Source organism: Labrus bergylta, chromosome 5 (genome assembly GCF_963930695.1).
Source record: "Labrus bergylta chromosome 5, fLabBer1.1, whole genome shotgun sequence".
Classification (NCBI taxonomy): Eukaryota; Metazoa; Chordata; class Actinopteri; order Labriformes; family Labridae; genus Labrus; species Labrus bergylta.
Window position 1 is genome coordinate 17,484,476 of NC_089199.1, and position 24,607 is coordinate 17,509,082.

Below are 24,607 nucleotides of genomic sequence, written 5' to 3' on the forward strand. Positions count from 1 at the left end.
GATTGTAAAAACAAATGCAGGGAAACACTGCCTCAATGAAAGATAAATATGATTATAATTAAAAACAAAACAAAAAACGAGACACCATTAGATTGACTAGTACAGCCAACTCAAAAAAACCTCTTCAAATTAGAAAATACATTTTGTCAACTTGCTATAACCAATTAAAGTAAACCCAATGAGGGTGCACTTGAAAAACAGGAGACAAAACCCCACACTGGTCACATAAGACAAGTTCTGTCCAATAACTAAAATGAAGGCGTCACTCCTCTTTGAAGAAGCCAATCCCCGTCTGTCTCCATGGCATATTGGGGGCTATTCCTCAACAGAAAGAAGAAAAAAAAAACGAAGAAGACTCGGGTTTTTCCGGTCGGAGTCGGCATCAGAGCCGAGTGCCCTGACTGCTCGGCGCGACGGACGCATCAATCTGGTTTTGGCTTGCGGTGTGAGATTGTTTACATCCAATCAAAGAAAAAGAAAGAAAGTAACCTGCTGTAGAAATGGACACCGCTGATCAGGTGAGTGGACCAGCGAATATTTAGACCATTATGACTCGCAAATGTGCGTGTTTACCTATTAAATTATCCAACGTGTAGTTAATTGGATACAGACATCACAATGCTTTGATGTTCCCTCTGTGTCATATGCAGCTGGCATCTGTGGGGACATTTCAAGTGCTCAAATTACCTCTGGGATTTATCCGTGTCTTGGAATGGGTGAGTTGAAACTTTATTTCGTGTGCGTGCAAGAACTTAATTATTTGTGTCAATACGTTAATGAATATTTGCCCATATGATGTGATAAGTGTCTGTTGCAATCATTAGGTTTTGACTGTATACATTCATGCATCTCTCTGGCGCAACTTGACCACATCTGTTGGGTTCTTAGTGTGTGCTACTTACTGCCACACGGTGAGGGACGTTAACTGCAATCATTCGGGCTTTGATCCGTTTCACCGTGACTAAACGACTCAAGTTTATGTCAGGATTCATAGCTCCGTGAGAACCATAAGGGACGCTGCTGTGTAGCTTTTTCAATTATGCGTAATATGATGCGCCGTGCCATCATCCATGTGCGTTTTGTGCCAGTCCACTATAAATTCCCTCTTGTTTTACTTACAAGTGAAATGATATAACATAGACCATCAATAAGAGCGGGGTGTCCTCTGACTGAATCAAAGCTTTACTACCTCTCCATGTCTGTGTGCCGTTTGTAGCCTAGACTATAGTCTGTCGTGTTTATTGTACAGTGCAGAGAAGCCTAAAGGCAGAGGGAGATAAGTGATTTTCTTTGATGTGAGTTTAGAGAAATTACTGTAGCCATAAGGGTACAGATAGGATGTGTGTGTGTGTGTGTGTGTGTGTGTGTGTGTGTGTGTGTATGTGTGTGTGTGTGTGTGTGTGTGTGTGTGTGGTGTGTGGTGCCTGTAGTGTGTTTAGTGCGTGCGTGTGTCTGTCTTTCCCACTTTTTTATAAATTCCATCAAATGTGCAGAGAATCCTCCTGCAGCAGAGCACTCACTGCTCCATAAAAACATGTTTAAAAAAAACAGCAACAGCTATATGTCCTTTTTGACAATCAACTTTGAGACACATGACCTTTTAGCTGAGAAAAGACATATGTCTATCAGTAAGGTGAGTTCCAGTTAGCGTTCCTTTCGGCTGTTTGTGTGTGTGTGTATGCGCGTGTGTGTGTGTGTGACCAGATTTACTGTGATATTTGGGGGCCAGAGAACAAGCAGTTGATCCAAAGCACCATCTGTCTGATAAAGATAACACTCCCTACAAAGCTTCTTTTATGTGTCTTATTTTTGCTGTGTGTGTGTGTGTGTGTGCGTGTGCGTGTGTGTGTGTAAGGTGGAGGGCAGCATGTATGAATATGTTACCTAGCACGACTGCACCCTGTCCTGTGCTGTATTGGTCCAAGACTCAACTGGAAAGTGTTCACTCAGATGTAGTCCGATACATTCCCATGCAAATGACTGTTAACGTTATATTATTACCATGTACAGACACACACACACACACACACACACACACACACACACACACACACACACACACACACACACACACACACATCTTCATAGCATTATTATAAAAGTGACCTTTTCCCTGCAGTCTTTTTTCCCCTCACCAACTTCTCCGTAGCCAGTGGACCCATAAAAGTGCAAACAATTCAATTAACGATTAATTATTCTGCAGCAGCCCAGTTATGTAGTTGTACTGGTCCTCATGGCTAAAAGCCTTTTTCTACTATTCATGTAAGACAGGTCAAGCGCAAAAATAAAATAAAAGTGGATAAATCCTGAAGCAGTGGTTGACACAATGAATATTTTTAAGAGGCATAAATATACAACAATTATTTAATAAAGGGTAAACAAGAACAAGATTTATCCAAAATTCTAATCTTTGGGAGATCTACATGTTGGTATAACTACATTTATAATGCATAGATGCATCTACTGTAAGCACATAAAATACATTCTCATTTGCCTTCTATAAAGGTCCAGATGAGAAACCCTCTACGTTTAGCAAATGTTCAAACTAACAATGGACTCTCTTTCCTCCTATATAACATAATCAACATAATCAACATAATCAACATAACAGAACCAGCGAAGCCGTCTGTTTATTACATTCATACATCTTACTTGCCAAAGCCTGTTGCATACATTTTCCACAATGCAAGTTGAGGACGTTCATCTATCATTTGGAGATAGATGAATGATGCTCGTAGAAGTCTATGGTAGCTGAATGAAGCAGAGATGAGAAGCAAGCTTCAGTTTATCTTTCAAGCTAAACTCTTTCTGACTCTACAGACCCGCATTTTTATTTGACCTCAGCGCACAAGTGTTGTCGGTTCCGAGATTCACAACTCTCCCTCTGGAGACACAAAATATTTATGTAACTTTCTATCAGAAACAGTAGTACAACATTTCGACTATGAAAGAAATGCTCTTTTGCAATAATATAAACCGATTTTGTTTCAATGACAGAATTCTTTTTGAACACCTAGTGCCTGTGTTTGAACATTTTGGCTTCCCACAAAATCATCACATGACAACATTATTATACAGTAGAATTGGGGAAAGAATGTGTTCATGTCAGTTAAATTTCAACGATAGTATGATCAGGTTAGGCAACTAAATACTTGGTTTAGGTACATGAATGGTGGTAAGTTTAAAACTAAGTCCATCTTATATTGCAGGCCTGTGCCATGAATGAACTCCCATCTTCCAGCTTGTTTACAAAAATGTTACACATAGTTTTATAAAGGACTTACAGCATCCTGCATTGGCCCAAACTTTGACATTTGATAAAAATGTCAGATGCAGAATCAACCTTAATCAAACTCAGCTGAAGAAAGACTTACATGCAAATGTCTTGAGTCTTTTCTTCTGCTTAGCACGATCTTTGATCAAACGTCTGCAGCAAGTATTTTCCCAATTCATGACTCGTAATTGAACTACAAGTCTGTCACAGGTTTATTACACACCCTAAGGCATAAAGACTGAAATTAAAGCAGCGACTGGCATTTATGTAGCCCATGATAATGAATCCTTGACTACATGGCTGACTGGTCATGTGGACAAGTGAGGTTATTAAAAGGTCATGTTAACTTTGTTCAAGATGGCTGCAGCAGACTGGGAGGTTTCCTGTATCTTCACTCAGTACTGGTTGTGCACAGAGAGAAGGCAGTTTCATAATCACACACGTCTGCAGGAGATTCTAGAGGACGGTTGTATAGCTGTGTGTGCGTGCGTGCGTGCGTGCGTGCGTGCGTGCGTGCGTGCGTGCGTGCGTGCGTGCGTGCGCTTGGTTTGGCACACTGTCAGTGGCTGGCATATTCCGCTCCAAACAGCTGTAAGGTCCCCTCCTCTCCACCATGGACCAACTCATGCAGAAGCTGTCCTTTGAGATGTGCCCAAAGTCTTCACTGCTTGTGTGTGTGTGTGTGTGTGTGTGTGTGTGTGTGTGTGTGTGTGTGTGTGTGTGTGTGAGAGAGAGAGAGAGAAAGAGAGAGAGAAATAGAAAGAGAAAGAGGAGCAAAATAATACAGTTGATTGAGCACATGATGCAAATCAAATGATATACATGCATTTTTTATGCACTGGTGCATCGTCACTGCAGTGGTTCAACCGGCTAGTTTTACAAATACTGTATCAACTCCAGTGCTTTGTGTACCCAAGCCAAACTCAGGCTATTGAGTCACATTGGATGAGTCCATGATGAGTGTAATTTAAAAGTCATGGTCCTCCTGTAGTCCAAACCCAGGACTGACCCACTCTCCTATGATGTCATCTTCAGCACTTTACTGTACACCAGTCTGGTTTGCTCATTGGTTTAGACTTAGACTTAGACTTTCTTTATTGTCATTCAAACTTGTACTTTACAGTGCAGCTAAGAACGACATTCCGTTGCATTTGGTTTGTAGAGTAAAGTGTATTTTTGACATGTGCAAGTTAAACATGTGCCAAAAAAGTACGAGTATTTGACAAGTTGGTTTCTACGATGCAGTGTTACGGCCACGATATATAAAATTTGTAGATCAAAGTCTTACTACATGAGTCATACTACAAAATCGGAACTTTATGAGAATAGAGTCCTTAATTTACTATAAGAAATTCTTAAATTGATTTCAATTCGACTCTATGCCTAATTCACACACAGCCATCCCACTGTGCAAAAATGATGCAAGGGGAACCACTCGAAGCCATTTCTCTCATTTCTCTGCCACAAAAGAGCCACTTTCCTCCAAGTCAGTGTGGTTCTTTCTCGGAAAAGCCCCAGTTTCTTGAAGTATCTTTTCAGGGTCCTGATATTTATGATACTGTGAAGATGATGTGCCAAAATAATGTGTAGTTTGATATCTGCATAAGTAATGCCCCAACACAACTTATCAGATATTATGAGACATTGTTAAAGTGTTGTTTTAAGGCAACTCATTCCACAGAGAGATAATACTCAGTCAGTCTTTGTAACAGACTACACAAGGCAGTATTTCCTTATTTTTGAAACCTATACTATTACTTCACAAGATGCTCCACGTTCCTCATTTCCGTACAGGTGGCTGCTACTGATATAAAATAACAACTTTATTCTAGTAAGTTTACGACTATGATCTCCTAAATTTACAACTTTATTCTCTTGAATTCATAAATGTATTCTTATAAATTTCCCATTTAGATCACGTAATTATATTACTTTAATCTCAAAGTCTCTGATTTGTTTCCCCCTCTTATGTGGCCCAAATGCTTCTTATTCATACTTTGTATGTTTCAGTAATTGCAACACCTTGATTTTAATATGACTAAACTAAAGAATACAATTCACAAAAGGTTGAGAAGAATTCTTAAGGTGATTAGGCTCGCTCTCAGTTGCTCTGCCTGTCCAGTTCAAACACAGCCTGAATATTTTCTTCCATTTTTGCGAGAACCAGTAGGTTTGAAAAAAAGAGGAAAAACAAGAAAACCGACCCTCCAATCAAAAACAAGAAGCACAGATTTGTCTGGTTATAAGAGACTGTTGCTAGCTGTTCCGTCTGGTCCGTAGCTAGCTAGTGTAATCTAGTGCTAACTTTATCACTCAGTGAGTAGGTTGTAACCAAGCGAAAACCACTGGTACTTCAAAATTGAAGGACATATGGAAGTGCAAAGAAAAATTGGCTTTTCTGTGGAGTGATTGCAGTGAACAACAGTGGATATTTTACTTCATGCGTTATATTTTTGTTCACCCCAGATCTGGGTGAGTGATTGGCGAGTCTTATACATTCATCAAGCTCCTGTAGCTTCTTAAGTCTAATAGTTATAGCTGTAGCTATAGCCACTAAAACAAATAGCATTTCATGTTGTGGGAAACAGGGGTCTAAAGGTGTAATATTTTTAATTTTAAGGTTTTTCCAAACAAAATCTCCATAAAAGGCTTTTTAGTTCCTTTTTTGTTCCTGTTTGGGTCCGTGCCTCTTTGCAAAGTGCACAATCACACATGTTTCTGGGGTTTCCACAATGCTCACTGTTTTACGAACACATCAACCTTACAACCACAGCAAGATACATACACCCACACCCCCCCACACACCCACACACACACACACACACACACACACACCCACACACACACACACACACACACACACACACACACACACACACACACACACACACACACACACACACCACACCCACACCCACACCCACACACACACACACCCACACCCACACCCACACCCACACCCACACACACACACCTACACCCACACCCAAACACACACACCCACACCCACACCCACACACACACACACACATCCACACCCACACACCCACACACACACACCCCCCCACACACACACACACACACACACACCCACACCCACACATCCACACCCACACACACACACACACACACACACACACACACACACACACACACACACACACACACACACACACACACACACACACCCACACCCACACCCACACACACACACACAAACAAACACGCATGCATGCACTCGCACACACTCAAAATCAACAGGTGACAGAGGGGAGATGCAGATAAATTGGTGACAGAGATCCTGTTTTTCAGCACTGAAATCCCTCAATTTCTTTTGAAAAGGCGATATAAGGCAGGGAAAAAAATTACACTTCTCATAACAGCGTGAAAAGACGACACTAAACCACCCAAACAAACATCTCAGCACTGTGATGTCTATTTTTGGTGAGGCAGATGACTTGAAGCACTCTAAGAGTTTTTGCACAAATTAAGCGTTTGATTATAACTATGACATATTAATTTGCAGCTGGTGACACTATCAGTACATTTATAAGGTCACAGTCCTCCTGAGGATATGTGTTTTAAATGTAGACATTCTTAAATAACTTCTACATATCACAGATATTCCAACCTGCTCTATACTGCAGAGTAATCTTGATTTTTTCAGAGACTGTACAACTACTTTGGGTTGAACAACATTAAACCAATCCAGGCTCAGGGAACATTTTAACACAAGGCTGAATCTTATTTCCAAACATTTGAACAAAAATAGGCACACTATAAAGGAAATCATTTTCCCCTCTACGAGCATTTGAATACCTTTTAGCTTCTTTTAGCTTTACGCCTTGAACATTTTCTGTTTTTGTTTCGTCCTTTAGCTCTCATTGACTTTCCCTTGCAGTAATTACAAATTATTAAGTACAAAAAAATAACCTAAAGCACCGAACTGCCTTCAGTAAAGAGCCACATTTTTCAGAGGGGTTATCTGCTGTTAGTATAAATAAGCACATTTTTTGCTTACATGTTCTGCTTCTTAATGTTAACTGATGATGTGTCAATGTTGTTGACTTTATAACTTATTGTGCTGGACGCAGGTGAACAAAAAATCTGTCCTTGAATCACTGACTCAGGTCTGCAGTAACATTAAAGTAACAATATGATTTTAAGATTATCAGGCAGCTGAACCCATCAGGTCACAGCTGGACCTCCGTCCCCCTCTCAACCCCGGGACGACAGTCTGCCATCTGTGACTCAGACAGGGAAAGGTTAGCCTGTCGTCTCCTGTACACGTCTACTTAAACGAGACACAGCATACATAAAGAGCACAGAGGTGGAGACAGTTTGCACCACAGATGAAAGCTTAAGAAAATGGAAAGGTCAAAAAAAAGCCCATTGTAGGACTATTTATATGACTATACCAAAAGTGGAGTGATTTAAACATTTTGCAATCTAAAAAAAAAAAAAAAAAAAAAAAACTACAATGTGATTAAAATTAATATAGTAGGCCTATGTAGTTTTCATTTTTTAGATTGATACAGTATAATACTGCCCACTTTATGAAAGTATTGTTTGACATTTAGAGAAAGGAAAGGTTTGGGATTCCTTAACTGCTCTTCCTCCAAAGACGTTGTATAAATGGCATTTCCCCTGAACACAGAAGCCAAAATCCTGTTCTTCTTCAGGCACCTGTCTGCTGAGTTAAGGCCTCCCTCCTTAGTATGACAGCTTTCTTTATCCCTGGTCTCTGGAATCACCAGTTTTCTGCCCGGATCTTCTTACTATCCAGTAGCTATCTCCATGATTTAGGCTTTAAGCATTGCATGTTTGGCTTCAGTGTACCCAGCGCCAATCATTCACACATCCTGACAAACTTCATTCAACTCATATAACACTATCATTTTAACAACCTCTAATATTCACACGCACGCACACTGTGGTTGAACTACATTTGCGTCCTGTGCATCCATCTCAAAGGTGCAGACGTTTTCCTTTAGGGCACAGGGGCCTGCTTCCATCCAAGTCACCTGACTCAGTGGCCCCCTTTAACCCCTATGGGTGGAAGTATGGCAACAACAACAAAAAAAGAAAACTGTTACAGAAATAAATGGAGGTCTCAGCCTGCTTCTGTTACTGAATGAGCGAGCTAAGCGAGATAGTGGGTGAGATGAATCAAGGCTATGCAGGGCACACAGAGCTTCCTATGTAGGACGGGATTAGTGGTGGCTAAATGAGCTTCTTATTTTCTGTGATGCTTCCACTGACGCAAAGATCAGACAGCTTTCATGTGGCAGTTTCTTTGTGTCACTTATTTGTGTAACTTCTAAAGTAGGGGAAGTGGTATTTCACCAATGTAGTGTAAACATTATAAGAACATGCCCTCACGGTATAATGGCTAGTGGTAAAAGGTAAGTTTTAACATTCATTTCATATTCATTGGCTCTCTCTCTTCTTTTGAGGACCTTTCATTTTGTGTAGATCTCAGTGACCCTTGTGGATATAAAGCAATAAGCTAAGTCTTCCCTCTTTGCTGATTCGGTCCTGAACGTGCATTCTTTTGTTCTGCAACAAATCAATCATTTTGCTTTATTTTAACAGATAAATGTGTCACTTCCTGTGAATTGTTGTCATGTAAAATGTAAATATAGGCGTTTTCTGCAGAGCACAGTTAATCACCTCGTCTTGGAGTGACTGGTGGCAATCCCAAAGGCAATTATGAAAACTTTATAGAAACATTCATTCATCTCACTGAGAACGTTTAAGTGGACTTAAGTTTGGTCCCGGTTTGATTTCATATCCTGGTTTTGATCATAGTTGGGATATGGAGTTTACATGCACACAGAGAAACCTGGTTATATATATCCCTGTATACATCATAAATACTAATATCCCAGTTTCTGATTACTACAGCTTATTTGCGCAGGCGCCTGTGGTGTTTATTTTTTAACAACGCAAACCTCAGCAATTTAGAAAGCTGAGAAAAATTAAACCACTGCCAACATCGTGTTGCAGATGTGACGTCTCCACCTAATTTCTAACAATGGGAGAAGAGCATGACAGGAAATATTAAACATGTCCTCCCCTCTGACTGGTGTCATCCTGCCACCGCATAGGACAAAGGAGCAATGAGTGATGCTACGCAGTCGTGACTTGTAGGACAGGGTGGTAGTAATGTTTCTAATGGAGGCTACTCTCCAATGTGACCTGACTTACTCCTCCGTACGGGAAACCGGCGTCCTGTAACCTGTTCACCACAGTCTTACGGTCAGCTTATCGATGCTTTCTCCTGTCTAAACCTTCAATTATATTAATTTTTTTTTAATAGCGAAATCACAGAACTTAGTTTCTTTGTCATCCAGAATAACAGATGATCTTGTTGCCGCCGTCATGTTTGTTTTGCCAATATGTTACTTGACTGAGGCCGCGCCTGAACAGGTTGTCTGCAGATGTCAGAAACCAGGGTATAGAGTATACATGCCTCAGCATCCCTTTTTCTTTTAGATTTCTCAATCTAGCTAAATTGGGTTTCTCTAATCGGGATAGGATGCAAAACACAAAAAACAGGGATAATTAAAAACCTGATCAAAACGGGGATGCCTAAGTCCATGATAACGGACTAGTTGAAGATTTCTCATTTGATTTGAGCTCATATTGTTCACTTGTTTGTTTCATATCCAGATAAAAATGCAAAACCAGCTCAAACCATTTCAGAACTCCTCACAGGAGCTTTTACAAAATGTGAGGTTTAAAAAATATGTAAAAATTGTCATTTGGCTAAAAATTCATGAAACTTTATGACATGGCATGGCACAACAAGAGACGATATGGTACAATACGATACAGTGCATTGTCTTGGAAAGATGGCTATAAAGGCTACTTTCATTTTTTGAAAGTAGCTCTCAGATGAAAAAAGGTTGGAGACCCCTGCCCTAAAGTCTGATTTCTATTTTTTTTTTTCCCTTTAAACTGCACCTGCTGCTCACCTCACACTGCTCTCTTTTCTGATTTGCGTTTTGTTTTGTAGTTGACTAGCAGGCATACAATTTGGTCATATTTGCACAGAGGCGGACCACAGCAGTGAGAGCGAGTGAGACTGTGGGTGTGTTTTTCTGTGTATGTGCATGCACACAGTAATGCTTCTGCCTGAGCGGAGAGGGTGAGATATTTTTACTCTGGGCCATGAGCACATTACATTCTGATCTAGGTCCTTAAATACTCAGATAATCACACACACACACACACACACACACACACACACACACACACACACACACACACACACACACACACACACACACACACACACAGACACACACAGACACACACACGTGCACACACACATTAAGGTTACACACTCTGAGGCACACATGCATCCATGCACAGACAAACATAAGCATATGAATGGATGGAAATTCTCAACAAGTACACAAGCATGAATGCACATGTCAAATGCAAACATGTAGATATTCACTAAGGTCAGTGCCTGGGCCGATTGTAAGGCCAGAGACATATGGTTATTATTACACACAACTATTTTTATATTACATGAATTTTAATTTAATACAACTAAATGCAGTAGTAGTTTTTTTTCCAAGATGTGGAAAAAAAAATTAAATGGAGACTGTATTTACAAAGCAATACAATACATTTAGGTCAAAAGTTAGGGAATTAATTATGAGCATTGTTGGCTCCATGGATAGGAGAACTAATGTCCCCTCTTGTCTCAGGAAAAGTCATAAAGTCTTTGTTGCTCAGTTTGATCTCTGGTCTTCGGTCAAGTTGTTTTTACAAATGAATATACAATTGTCAATGTCAAAGGTTTAAGAGCAGTGGCCGGTATAGAAGACTCCCAGTAGGACCGTAGCGAGGTGCATGACTTGGCTTCAGGCATATCGGTGCTGCTCTCATTGAATCCACACTCAGGTCTCTACAGATAGACACTCAAAGACGAGGAAATGGATTTATTATGAAACCACATACCGATAAACACCACTGGAGCAGAGTTTCTCCGGGGCTGTGCCCCACAGTCTATTGTGAAAAAACACGACTTTATAACATGTACAAAAAAACATTAGCCCCAGAGCTAGCACTAGCTCCAGGCATCCCAGGGCTGCAGCAACAGAACCCCCTCTCTGCTGTCTCGTCCTGGGTGTCAAAATCCCAGTCTCTTTTATCTCTGTGTTTCTGTAATACTGATGGTTTTCTGTGTCGTTCAATGATACAATTTACAAACTTTTGTACCTGCCTATCTTACTCTCTCCTGTAAATAAACAGCTACATAAAGCAACCCTACAGATTTGGAGCACTTCCGTTAAACGCTGCACTTGAAGCGTTTCTGTATTTGCATTTGTTTTTCTGAATATCTGTATGAATATTTTGTATGCTTTTGCAGCGTGTTATAGCCGTTGCATTTGTTTTAAGGAGTTAGCATTTGCTTTTGAGTTTGCAACGTTTCTGAATATGGTGCAAGGTTTGTTAAATTTGCGTTGTTTCAGCAGTTGCCGAGCCTGTGACCCGTATTTTAGAGATTATGAAAACACAGAGTCTAGAAAAAAAAGCAATGTAGGCTGATAAATGGTAAATGAACCTGAGCTTAGCACTTAGCACATGTCTCATTCACCCATTCACACCACATTCATACACTGAAGGCAGAGGGTGCTACGTAAAGTGTCCATCAGTATTAACTAATCACATTCATATACACTCACATGCCGCTGACGCAGCAGTGGCAGAAGTCTGGGGTTCAGTGTCTTGCCACAGGGCACTGTGATTGAGCCCCCAACCTTCTGGTTGAAAGACAACTAACCCACCACTAAGCTAGAGCCGCGCCACATTAGCTTATGTGTGAACAGGTTTGCAGAATCCCACCAGTCAACCAGCCAGTAAACATGTTGAGGACTCTGCAACAGCAATAGCCATAGCCAGGGGGGAAAGACATTTTTTGGCTTTATGTTTTATTTGATTATGTTTATGTTTTGTTCAGAAACATATGGATGGAAAATCTTCAATTTTTTCATGGACAACCAGTTTGACATAGATAGATAAAAAAGATTTAAAAAAGTACCAGTTTTGATAATTAGATGTAGATGCAGTTGCCCACGTGCGAAGATTCTAATGGCTAGCTGAAAAAGGGACATTTAATGCTCAGATAAAATCCAAGATGGAGCAGCAGATGAGCAAGTGATCATATACGGTGTATGTTCACCTCCAATGTTCATGTAAAATTAAAATTTGTTGTGAAAGCTAAAGAAGGCTTGCATTTCATTCTCCTGATACGTGTGCTCCTGTCTCTTGTTAACATTGACCTTAATTTGGAAAGGATCCTAATATGACAAAAAGACCAGTCGAAAGAAGAACAGGCTGAATTTCCCTTTAAAATGTCACATTGTTTTACTGTAATGGCAATGTGGATACATCACAAATAACTCAAAGCAATATCACTTTCAATTGCCTCACAGCATGTGCCCTAAAGTCACACAAATATGTTGTGTTTTGTTTCATTATATCAGAAATGTTCTTAGTTTGAATATCAAGAAGCAATTTAAAAAAGGTCATTGACTTTTTAGAAGTGCTTTGCTCTCTGTTGAAACAAGCCTCCTTGTTTGTGGTGTGGTGTACTTTTTTTTGGTGTGGTGTGATTTTAAATTATAGTAGAGAGAAGCAATTTGTAAGGCATATGCCTCCCCGTCTCAATCTTTTCCTCACTCTGTTTCATCTTCCTCTTTCTCTTCTTCTTCATAAAGAGTGTCCTAGATATTTCTTTCCCCCTCCCAGTCAGACAAGGAGAGGGGCTGAACATCTGAGGCATTTATCTCATACTAAGGCAGCCACTTCACATAATGATTCCAATCGACTTGAATGAAGCAGGTGGACATTGTGTGTGTGTGTGTGTTTGGTGTCTGTGAAGAGGTTTGAAAAATGTCAAGTGCAGCCCATCAGTGAAAGCACCTTTTAGCCCGTCTGCCACTTACCAGAATCCTTACTTCCCTGCTCGGCGCTCGTGCAATCGCTGCCTTTGCTATGCTTATCACATGCTCTTGTTTGAGCAGCTCCTCCTTCTCCTCTTGTCATCCCTCTTATTTAATTTATTTAGCAAGTTAGCAATACTTGTCTCTTTCACTCTTCTCTCTGCCTGGTTCATTTTATTACTCTCACTTGTTTGTTGCTCCAGTTTGTCACAGTGTAGGCCGTGTGTATTCGTCAGTTAGGTTTGATTGCAGCTGGTTAAGCCTGAAGCTTCTGGATCAGTTTCATAATCCTCGACCAGCCTCCGCTCTTACACTGTGTTCATCCAGACCTGCATCCACTCACTAACACATCAAGATAGTGCCACAAGCTGTGTTTTAAAGTCTACAAGTCACCATGATTGGAAAATTGGTCTTTGCATTAGTCTTAAATGTGGGTCAGAGGAGAAGAGGGCACATGGGGAGATGCTTCAGAGCTTTGTTTGCATTGCAGATGAATTTCATTCCTCTACCCTGGCTTCTCTTTCTTCCTCTCCCTGTATCCTCTGTTGTTGCTTTTCCTCTCTCTCTCTCTCTCTTTCTGTCTGTCCCTCTCTATCTCTTGTTCCCTGAGGAGCCCAGCTGGGAGAGGCAGATAAACACACGGGGGCGTGGGGCTTAGCACCCACCCTCCTTCCACAATGCCACGCTCTCCTGTTCAAAGGCCCCTGCCAGAAATGAGAGGGGCCGAAAAAAATCACAGAGAGACGAGGCAGCTGCAGGAGAGGGAGAGAGAGAGTATACAGACGTACAGTGAGAGAGAGAGAGAGAGAGAACGGGAGATGTTTATCTGCGGGTGATTGTGATAATTAGGAGGGAGTATTCTCTCTCGCTCTCTCTTCTGGTCACTTTTCTACCATTTGTTTGTTCAGATAAGCACATGCCACAGTCTGCATGCTTTGTATTTATCTCTTGTTGTTTTTTGCTGCATGTGATTTCGTTGCATATGTGAACTTGCTCAGCGTGTTTGCAGATGTGTGAACACATTTCTTTCTTTCTTTGTGCCCCATCTTGCCACAAATTGAAAAGAGAGAATCACTTGAAGTCACTTGAGTTGATCCATTCCCTGCAGAGGTTCAGCTGTGTGAGGTGCATCACAGTAGTCAGGTATAGGCAGCCTTCAGTCTCCACCTGAGGCCCAAAGCTGCAGGACATGAGTGGACATTTGAGTCCTTGGTTTATGGTTCAGCATTTGGCTTTGATCTGGGCTGACATTAACCAGCCAAAGCTAGCTCAGCCCTTTGTGACCCAGATTGGCCTCTCAAAGCATCACCTGGCACTGTGTGTTTACTTCAGCAGTTCAACAGTAGCCGCCTAATAAAGCAAGCACCGTGGATACCAGTCTCTCTATCAGTTGAAATAAATGGTTGTGTGCATCTTCATTAATATATATTTATATGTTGATACAACTTTTTCGGCCGTGGCAATGCTATAATGTTACAACGTACAAATGAATTTACCTGTAAAGATGGACAATCCAAAAATGGATTGAGGGTCAGCATGCTAGATTGTAACTGTCTTAACTGTGAGCATACAGTGTAGAGAAGCTCTGAGCTGGATTGGTTCTTCATTACAGACTAAATGTGGTCAGTGAACTCTATGAAGCTGATGTGTTGTGTTGACACTCTTTTTGTACTCATCAAAAAATAACTATGACTAACCCGTAATGTAATGACAACATTTAGCCACAAGGTGGCATTAATCACCTGATAATGTGAAAGCGTGCAGGCCTCATACTTAAACACAAAGCACTTTGAGAAAATGTGCACCGATCTCACCAGGACTCTTTTGTTTACCACAGCTGATCTGTTATTGCATCTGCGTGTTATAATAGCGCCCCCCAGAGGAAGGTTCATGCTAACCAGGCTTCAGGTCTTATTATGGTGGCTGCTACTCTTGAGGCTTTAAAAGCTTTTTATGACAAATTGGGCTGAGAGAGAAAGCATTTTAAGGGCAGGGGGTGTGTGTATGTGTTTATGTGGTATGATTGTTGATTATAATAAGGAGGCTTATCATTCGACTGGTCCTTACTTTACTTCAAATCCCTGTCTGTTTTTCTACTCTCTATTCTGTTGTCTGTAAAAAAAAAAAAGGGGGGGGGGGGCATAGATAGCTGCAAAAAACCCTTTTTCTGTTTTCACCAGGAGCTTATAAGGCCTTTCACATCCATCTCTGTATTACATAATAAAGTCAAGATATTTCTACAACAAATAAAAAAAGAATTCAGCCCATTGTGAGTAATTAACATACTACATGGCAATGTCACAGAACTTGGTAAGTATAAATGACTCAAAACAGAACCAAATATCATCACTAAATGAATTTGATGTGAAACTTGGATGTTCTTTCTAACATATTATATACTAAAATCACACACAAAAATGCGACATAATGGATAAACCACGTCATTAATCTATTTGTCTTCCAAACTTGGAATAATAATAATAATAATAATAATAATAATAATAATTCATAATTATGAAATCAATAGTACAATAATATTATATATAATATAATAATTTTGGGGTGATGGTGGATCAGTGGCTAGTGTGCGCGCCCCATGTATGGTTCAAATCCAACCTGTGGCTCCTTTCCTGCATTTCGTTCCCTACTCTCTCTCTCTCTCTCTCTCTCTCTCTCTCTCCTTGATTTCCAACTCTGTCAACTGTCCTGTCTCTCCATTAAAGGCACAGAAAGCCAAAAAATAAATCTTTTAAAAAAAGTAATAATAATGATTTTAATAGTGCTCATATGCATGTTCTTCTTGTTGTCTTTTACTGCTGCAACACTTGAATTTCCCGCAGAGATGCCGCTGTTCCAATGGCTATGCTGAATGCATAGCGTTGAAAGTTTAGATCCTTTTTGTCTTTATATTTGAATTTGGTTAATTTATATCAAGGAAAATACTGAAGGACGTATTTGAACATCTCTTTTTATGTTTGTATAAGCCTTGAGGTGAAGTTAACATCAGGTGCCAATGGATGGTGTACATAAAGTGATCTCTTCTTCAAGACCCTTTAGACCGTCTGTCCTGATTCAGTTCAACCCACTGCAGCTATAACAGTCCATATGCTGACGTGGCCAAATGCTATAGTGGGTGTTAAATTAGCTTCTTGGTAGAGAAATTCTTGACATGCCCTAAAGCAATTTCTTTTTCAAAAGATGGTGCTGCTGATTCTCAATCCCCACTTCTTAATAAAAAAAATGACTCGGTACAGTTTGAATGTTTCCTGTGAATTAGAACTGATAGCATTCTAACTCTAAATGTAAAGTCTTGTATACTTAATATTTCGCCTGTAAAAGTATTAAAATTAAGTATTTATCCTAATAAGAAATGGTGTAATTCAAGTGTCTGAAACCCTAAACATGGCCTGTTGATGGTTATTACCAGTCAAGGGTTTTTGAGTGTCCACACCTCTTTTATCTCTGTAATAATATGGAACAAGCTATCGCTACCATCAATAAGCAAAGGGATATCTCAGCTAACGTTGCATTTGTATGCTAGCTGCCAACAATGACTGCAAAGATAGCAAAGCATTTAACTTATTAGTCAGTGACCAGGTAAAGTGAATGTTATTAAGTCACAATATGAAGCTTCAGATCACGGGGTGGCAAGGGGGGGCATGGGCCACTCTTGAAATCTGATTGGCAACCTAGAGGCCAGCCCAAAATCCGAAATTACAAGGCTATTAGCCTCATCAGAGGTGGAATGTATGTGCAAATCAACTTTTTGGGCTGTGTTGCAACTGGCTGAAATGAGCTATCTTTGTATGTTCTTTTCGTTTAGTGAGTTCTCTAAATTGTTACTTTGGACACACTTCTTTTTGAGTTTTGAAGCTTAGAAAGTTTATATGACACAAATCTGGTGTTCTACTTTTGAAAGTCAAATCATATACTCAGGAATAAAACATATTTGAGGAAATCTGCAGAGTGCCTTTACACCTTTCAGAAAAAGCTAAAGACCCAGCTCTTTCATGAACACCTACACACTTAATAATATTGATGATGAGGAGGATATTATATATCAGATGTTTTTGATGCTGATTAGAACTCTCAAGAACAGCTGTCCATGTTGTTGTTGTTAATGATATATTAACATTGTTTTTAGTTTAAAGGTGCCTCTGTGCACTGCTTGTCAGCACCTGTGTTTGGATGTGCGTGTTGGATGTTGTTTCCTCCTTGTCCTTGCTTGTGTTGTACTAACTCTCTGAAGTACCTCACTGCCGATAAAATCTGCTAAATGAATTACGAATTGTAGAAAGAGGAGAATCTTCAGAGATGCGGTGACTTCAGGCAGAGGATCATTTCGCTGACAGACATTTTAATTTTCCTTGATCAAGATTCAATAAATATTTCAGCTTGAAACATGATTCTCTCATGGACATCTTCCTCCCAATGAAAAGAAAAGCTGAATGTTGAAATTCCACAACCATTCACAATGTTTAATTATGGTCAGAGTTGTGTTTGACTCTTAACTTTAATATAATTTCAAGGTGGTTTTTTAAAGTTTAATTTTTAGAAGCAAAGTATTTAACCCAACCCATCAACTCAATACTTCTGAATTTGATGTATATTTAACTCAATATGGTAAAAGCTGCACTAATCCATTTGTTATAATATAACACTGTGAGGTTAAGTGAGGGTTATTGTTCAAAGAGAAAAACTCAAAGATAGGCTGCAGTACAGCGGTTCTCAGCAGGTCTAGCCTCAGAGCCCACCACCAACTGCTTCATGAGAAATCGCTACCCAAATATCTGAGATTTTTCAACCATTCAGATTTATTGAATGAAAATAGTGCAGTTTGGACTTAAAGACAATACAAAATGTGTCACGAATGAAAGAACCAGTACAAAACAAACATGCTCAAAAAGCACTTCACAGACTTTTTGACACCATCTCTTTTCCAGGCACACATTCGCGAACCCACTGAAAACGGCAGGACCCTCTTTTGGGTCCCGACCCACATGTTGTGAACCACTCTAATAGTAATATCAATCTGTGATTTAAAAAATAATCAACAACATTTCAGTGGTTGGATACACTATACTTGAATGCTGGTTGACTCATTAGGTCAACAATTTCAATAAAGGCTGATAAAAATAATTATTAACAGTGTTGAATGAAACTTACCATTTCTATGGCAAAACAATAATCTCCTCATAACAACCTGTTGTGACTGTTTCACTGCATCATTGTTGGTTAGTGACTGTTTTCATAGCCTGCATGTTGTTGTGTTTTCTTTCTTTTGCAGCTTTTTGCCATTTTTGCTTTTGCGACATGTGGGGGCTACTCTGGACAGCTACGGGTTAGTGTGGACTGCATGGAGAAGGCAAGCAGCAACCTCAGCATTGCCATTGACTTTGCTTATCCCTTTAGGTGAGTGGGAATGATTTACTGTCTCTGTTCGATGGCAGGAGATATGCTTAATATTTATACAGATGTTTATACTGTGCATTGTGTATTGTTTTTATTTTAATTTTTTTTTTTTCCCAAATCTTAATTTAATTATCTTTTTCTCTTCGAACCTTTTCCTCGGTTTTTTATTTATTTCATTTTATTTCGTGTTGTATGCATTCTTGTATGTTTAAAAACATATATAAAAAATGTGCCAGGATGAACAAAATATGTGATAAAATTTGACAACTTATAATTTAGAAAAACAACCTGCAATAAAGTATAAGAAAACAAAAAAAACGTTGCAATCATAATGTACAATAACATATTTTCAAAGCCTTGGAATACATTGTATTTTTGCAGTGTTAATTGTAAATAAAAATATGCTTTTGCCAAGATAGTAAATATATTTGAAATCAATGTTGTTTCGTAGCATATTGATTTTCCCAGGACACTATGAAATAAATTGAAAGTTACTCAATTCTAAAATAATGTTTGTATATCAGAATGATTTCTGTAAGAGCAGTGGAAAACCGGGAAAAAAATGACAGTGTATTGCAAGAAGTAAGGTAAAATAAAACCTGCTTTGATTTAAAGCCCTTGTGAGGATTTTGTTTGTTTGTATGATTTTGGGACACCCTGTGGACAAAGAAGTAAATACTATCTTTAAACTGGGAAACTATTCTTGTCAAACAGGAGGGTCTCCATGGCGTAAAAAAGACAACAAAAGACTCTGCTAACGGCAACATAATGAGAATACTTGCCTTAATATCATTGCGATGTGTAGTTTATCGGAATCCCAACATAAACAAAAGAGTGAAGAACTGGAAAACAAAAGACAAGATGCAGCCGTTAAATTACGTGCACGGAGATCGTAGGGGTCGCGTGCAGACACTCCAGACACTATGCTCCGTGCACCAGTCACAGGTTCCCTGTGACTTCACCACCCCCTCCCACCCTCTCTAGGTGAATTCTCCGTAAAATATCCTGCTCTGCACTTCAGCCCATTCTGACTTACTGTGGAAAGAATACTAGGGGTCTGGCAGGAGAGACTGCAGGTAAAGTGTGTAAGCCCTATCAATCATGTGGTATCACTTTGTCTCACTCCTAGCTGGCAGCAGAGGTTAAAGACACTAAAATGATAATATAGAAGTAATCAATCTTTATGCTGATGGAAGCATCTGTATTAATTTCACTCTCTTATAAATACCCCTAACAGGAGCTTTAAGGTTTTAAATTGAACCTCTATGTTACAAAACAAGGTATGAAGTTAATGAAAATGTTACTTGATAGAGATGCAACACATGTGATTCCTTCCATTTGCATTGTGTGAAGAAAAAAACAATTTTATGATGAACATACTGATATCATCTGCAAATAAAACATAGCAGTTGCACCTTGTCTTTATCTACTGCTGAAAGTATTATGCCTAAAGTCAGAGGATGTCACATCTCCCATCATATCAATACTGTCAGGGGCATCGTATCATGGAGAAAAATAACTTTTTTTTTTTACTTTACCAGTCAGGCAAAGTTAAAGTCAGGGAAACCTTTGATGAAAATGAATCATCAATGATTCAGTTGCTCTGATGTTCTAGGGTTAAACAAACACTGATAAAATAGTTCATTCATGGACATGAGAAGAATTTTAACTCTCCCTCTGTATCTATCAGGTTGTATCAGGTATCCTTTGAGGCCCCAGCGTGTGAGGCCATGAGGAGGGAGCGTGTGTTTCTCCTTGGAGACTATTCATCCTCTGCAGAGTTCTTTGTTACCATTGCAGTCTTCGCCTTCCTGTATTCCCTCATGGCCACCGTTGTTTACATCTTCTTTCAGACTAAATACCGTGAAAACAATAAGGGACCCCTCATTGTGAGTAGGCTACAGTGGATTCTTACATTTGTTTTATTTTGTTGGAAGTTCCTAACAATGTGACATCTTATACTCTCTGTTCATAAGCTTACATTAACTCTGCCAAGCCTTTTTGTCTCTGCGCACACTGACAGGACTTTGTAGTGACAGTGGTCTTCTCCTTCATGTGGCTGGTCAGCTCTTCTGCTTGGGCCAAGGCTCTGTCTGAGGTGAAATTGGCGACTGAACCTGATGAGGTGCAGCTCCTCATCTCTGCCTGCAAACTCCAGACAAACAAGTGCGGCTCTGTACATGGAGCACGCTGGTCTGGACTCAACACCTCAGTGGTAGGTTCATAAGATGTGTGTCCAAACACTGGGAATGCATGAATTAACTTCAGAAAATATATTTCATTGTGTGTTTGCTGCTGAAATTATGCAGTCAAAAGGTTTAAACTAGGGATCACAGAGCTCTTGAAGTCCCAAAATGTTTAATTTTTTTTAAATTTTGTGCACACAAGATATTGTTGGGACTTCAGGGGCTCCGTAGGATTGTTAAAGTTCATAGCAGAAATTAAGATGGAAGTCTTTGAAGAAGAGGAAGTGTCATTTTTTAAGTGTAAGCAATGAATGTAAAAGTATCAGACACTGAGTGATGATGGAGAATCAGCCAACATACAAGCTTTGAAAGAAGCTGAAATGTTGGCAGAAGTGTCAGTGTTACATTGAGCAGAATACAATACAAATCAATACAATGCCATTAATTATCATCGCAGAGCTGTACAAAATTTGAATCATCTCATCTCAGTTGGAAGACGAATAAAACTCGCCAACATAAATGTACTGACCAGTTTAAACAACAAATATTTTCTAAAAAAGTCACTTGAGGGATGAATGTGGAAGCTATTTTGGACGCTTGCTCAGCTCGAATGACAAAACCAATTCCATTGTCGTGTTAATTTGGATATCTCCAGCCGTTTATTTAAGCAATTTCTCAATAATGTCATTATAGGATATAGAACAACGTCCCACTGCATCCACAGACACAAATAATAAACAAAATAGTTAGGCTACGTCTGATAAGATCAGGTGAAACTCAGACAGGCTGTCGGTCCAAGTTGGACCCCCGTCTGCCTTTTTTCGGCCTATTCGACATGTTGAAACGGTGTCATTCGGCATCGGTCAGCGTCGGTGCAGTTGGTGATAGGAATCACTCTGATTGGCTGTTCGAAGGATTCATTTCTCTCCAGCTCTCGACCAAGGTTAAAAAAAAGCCCATCGAGTCTGCTGCTTTAGTATCCATGCTTTTACCCATTAGTGTGGCTTTTCCTTTTTTGTCGTCTTTTTTTTCTTTTCCACTAAAAGACCCAGGGCTGACAATGCCAGCGCCATTTTGAACATTTTATCAGACATTGTTCTCGTATCATAACAGGGGACTACCGCCGCCGGCTAGCATGCAGAGTTATTTCCTCTCACGCGTGCGCAGAACATATGTGGTGGTTTGTCGTCGGCTGTAGTCTTTGCTGTCTGTTGAAGTGCAACTTTTTGACCAAGACTACCGCATTGTGAGGCGTTGTGAGGCAGCACAACAGTCGGCATATAAAATTAGCCGATACAGATAGTTACTGCATATGATAATATCGGCAGATATTATTAATCGGCCAGGCTCTAGTATAAATAATATTAACAGCTGTTGGATTGCCAGCTGAGTGTATACACTGAAAGCATTTGGCAAATTTCGGTGATGACTGGGAAGATATTTTATTTTGAAATCCTTAAACCTAAAGAGATTTAAGGTGCCAGTGGAAGATTACCATGTCATTGGTTTTCACTTGAAGTTTATGGCTTAACATGCTGAAGGAGTTGAAAAATAAAATAACTCCCATAGGATTTAAAATTATGAGATCAAACTGAAAGTATGTGTGCTTCACTGGCTAGAATTGCTTTGTCTTTTATTCTCTTTCTCTTTCTCTCCAGGCTTTTGGCTTTCTCAACTTTGTTCTTTGGGCTGGGAACATCTGGTTTGTCTTCAAAGAGACCGGCTGGCACAAGGGGGGTTCAAAGTTCGCTGGCGGGGCATCTGAGAAACAGGCCGGCACCTTTAACCAACAGCCCTACAACCAAGGAAGCTTTGAGCAGTCAGAAAGCTACAGCTCTCAGGGAACTCTTGGCCAGGTGTCTGAGTACAGCCAGGTGGGAGGGCCCACCTCCTACTCCAATCAAATGTAGCCGTGCCTTTTTGTTACATTAGCGGCACTACTGCATTTTAAACTTGGGCAATCAGGGAGGGAGTGATACAAGGAAGATAGTTCAGGATTAACGTTTATCCTCTATTCAGTATGTCTTCAATTTGTTTGCGCAAAAAAAATAATATGTGTTGTAGATAAAGGCATTGTTGGGTATTGTAAAAGTAGTCTTTTACTCATTCTTTGTCTGAAGTGCTGTTCGCTATATGTTGTATTTCTTGTTGTTTAAAAAGAGGTTTCTCTCTCTGTGCTTGGTAATAGACATTCACTGTTACCACTGGATGTCTTTTTCAAACTGGTTTACACTGTTGTATAAGGGAAAGTACTCCATGTTTGTACAAAGCTCACATTTCTAACACAGTGATGACCAAGTGCATGATGTTTTATGTGTGCTCTCTTGAAAAATGAGAAATGCATTTTATCAAAGACAGTTTACAAAATCCACACTACCCTGTCTCACTATTGAAATGTTCTTTATATCAGTGTGTGTTGTTATTTTCCAATCCCACACGGACAATATTTTGATGATGGGTATTTCCAATACAGCAACTGATTTTGACAATCATTTGGGAAATGTTCTGTATTTGCATACGTTGCATCTCATTGTCAAACACAGGTCATGTCAGTACTCGAAATGTAAAGCAATAGCGATAAACTGCTAACTACTCAAACTGTTTGTTCAAGAAGAAAAAAAATGCAAACATCGCAGCATGTTTCTGTGTCCATGATTTCTTTGGTGCATCTGCACAGATGGTTTATAACACTGTCATGTTATATGAATCATGTCTAGAGGGGGGATCGTCTTCTTCATTGTTTACACAGCTATGACCGTTTTCTACGGTGTACATATATTACAGGGAAATCATAAACATATGTCTTACCTCTTTAAACTATGTCCAGATTATCCATATTCAATGTCTAAGCCCAGCAAAAAGTACACCAGTTCCACAGTGATGTTAAATTTAAAAAAGTGAAAAGTGGACTTGCATGTCCGTAACTAATACTGAGCTTCTTATTTTTTTTTAATTCAAAAAAATTAAACCTTGTTTAACGTTGAACAAAATCTGTGCAGTTCATGAGTAATGTTCAAAGGCTAATGCTTGGATGCTGTTTGTTTACATCGATATCACTTGTGCAACCCTGTTTGTTTTTTTCCTTTTTTACCTCTTCAGCATGTAGCTTGCATCGGTGTAGAGCATATTGAACAACCATGTATGTATTATAATGTTGTGACATCCATGAGTGTCATTCATGATAATAAAGAGGCTCTAATTTGCTCATAAGTTTTGTTTGAGAGTCTGTTCTGATATCATTTTATAATCTGTGTTGAACATGTAACTGTCACCTTTGAGCTGTTTACTTGTTTTCAATAGAAACAGGGATATTCTGATGCTTCTCTCAGGTGCAACAAAAAGCCATCAATGGCAGGGTGTGTTTGCTCTGTGAAATATTGATGTGCAGTTTTTACAGACAACCTACAGACTCAACTTCATTAGTAAGTGACTCATTTGATTAATGATTGGGCTTTCTTCTGTGCTCTTTTCTAACAGTGAATTAAATATATAACTTCCTTTTTTATTTATATAAAGATACTTTGGGGTCATTTTTGCCTTCACTGGACATGACAGCTGAGGACAGGAGGAGAGAGCAGAGGAATTACACGCAGCAAAGGGCCGAACTTTGGACCCACGGCCGCCTCGACACAACCATTCAGGCTATCTGCGCCCTCAACTCTTTTGAAAACTTGTACTTTCCAGAAAATAAAATGACCCACTGCAAATCTACAACTTGTGTGAAAGAACAACTTGCAATTCCTTTAGAGACTTTATTGTCCAAAGTGAGC

The 24,607-nt window shown here is 39.6% G+C and overlaps 1 protein-coding gene across 1 annotated transcript; it reads left to right on the forward strand.

Moving 5' to 3' along the window:
* The first annotated feature begins 358 nt into the window (after positions 1 to 358).
* synpra (synaptoporin a) lies at positions 359 to 24,047 on the forward strand. Its single transcript, XM_020633863.2, has 6 exons — positions 359 to 518; positions 651 to 716; positions 18,527 to 18,651; positions 20,342 to 20,540; positions 20,675 to 20,866; positions 22,496 to 24,047. The coding sequence occupies exons 1-6, from the start codon at positions 501 to 503 to the stop codon at positions 22,745 to 22,747; spliced, it is 852 nt and encodes a 283-aa protein (XP_020489519.1). The 5' UTR covers positions 359 to 500; the 3' UTR covers positions 22,748 to 24,047.
* The last annotated feature ends 560 nt before the right edge of the window (positions 24,048 to 24,607 follow it).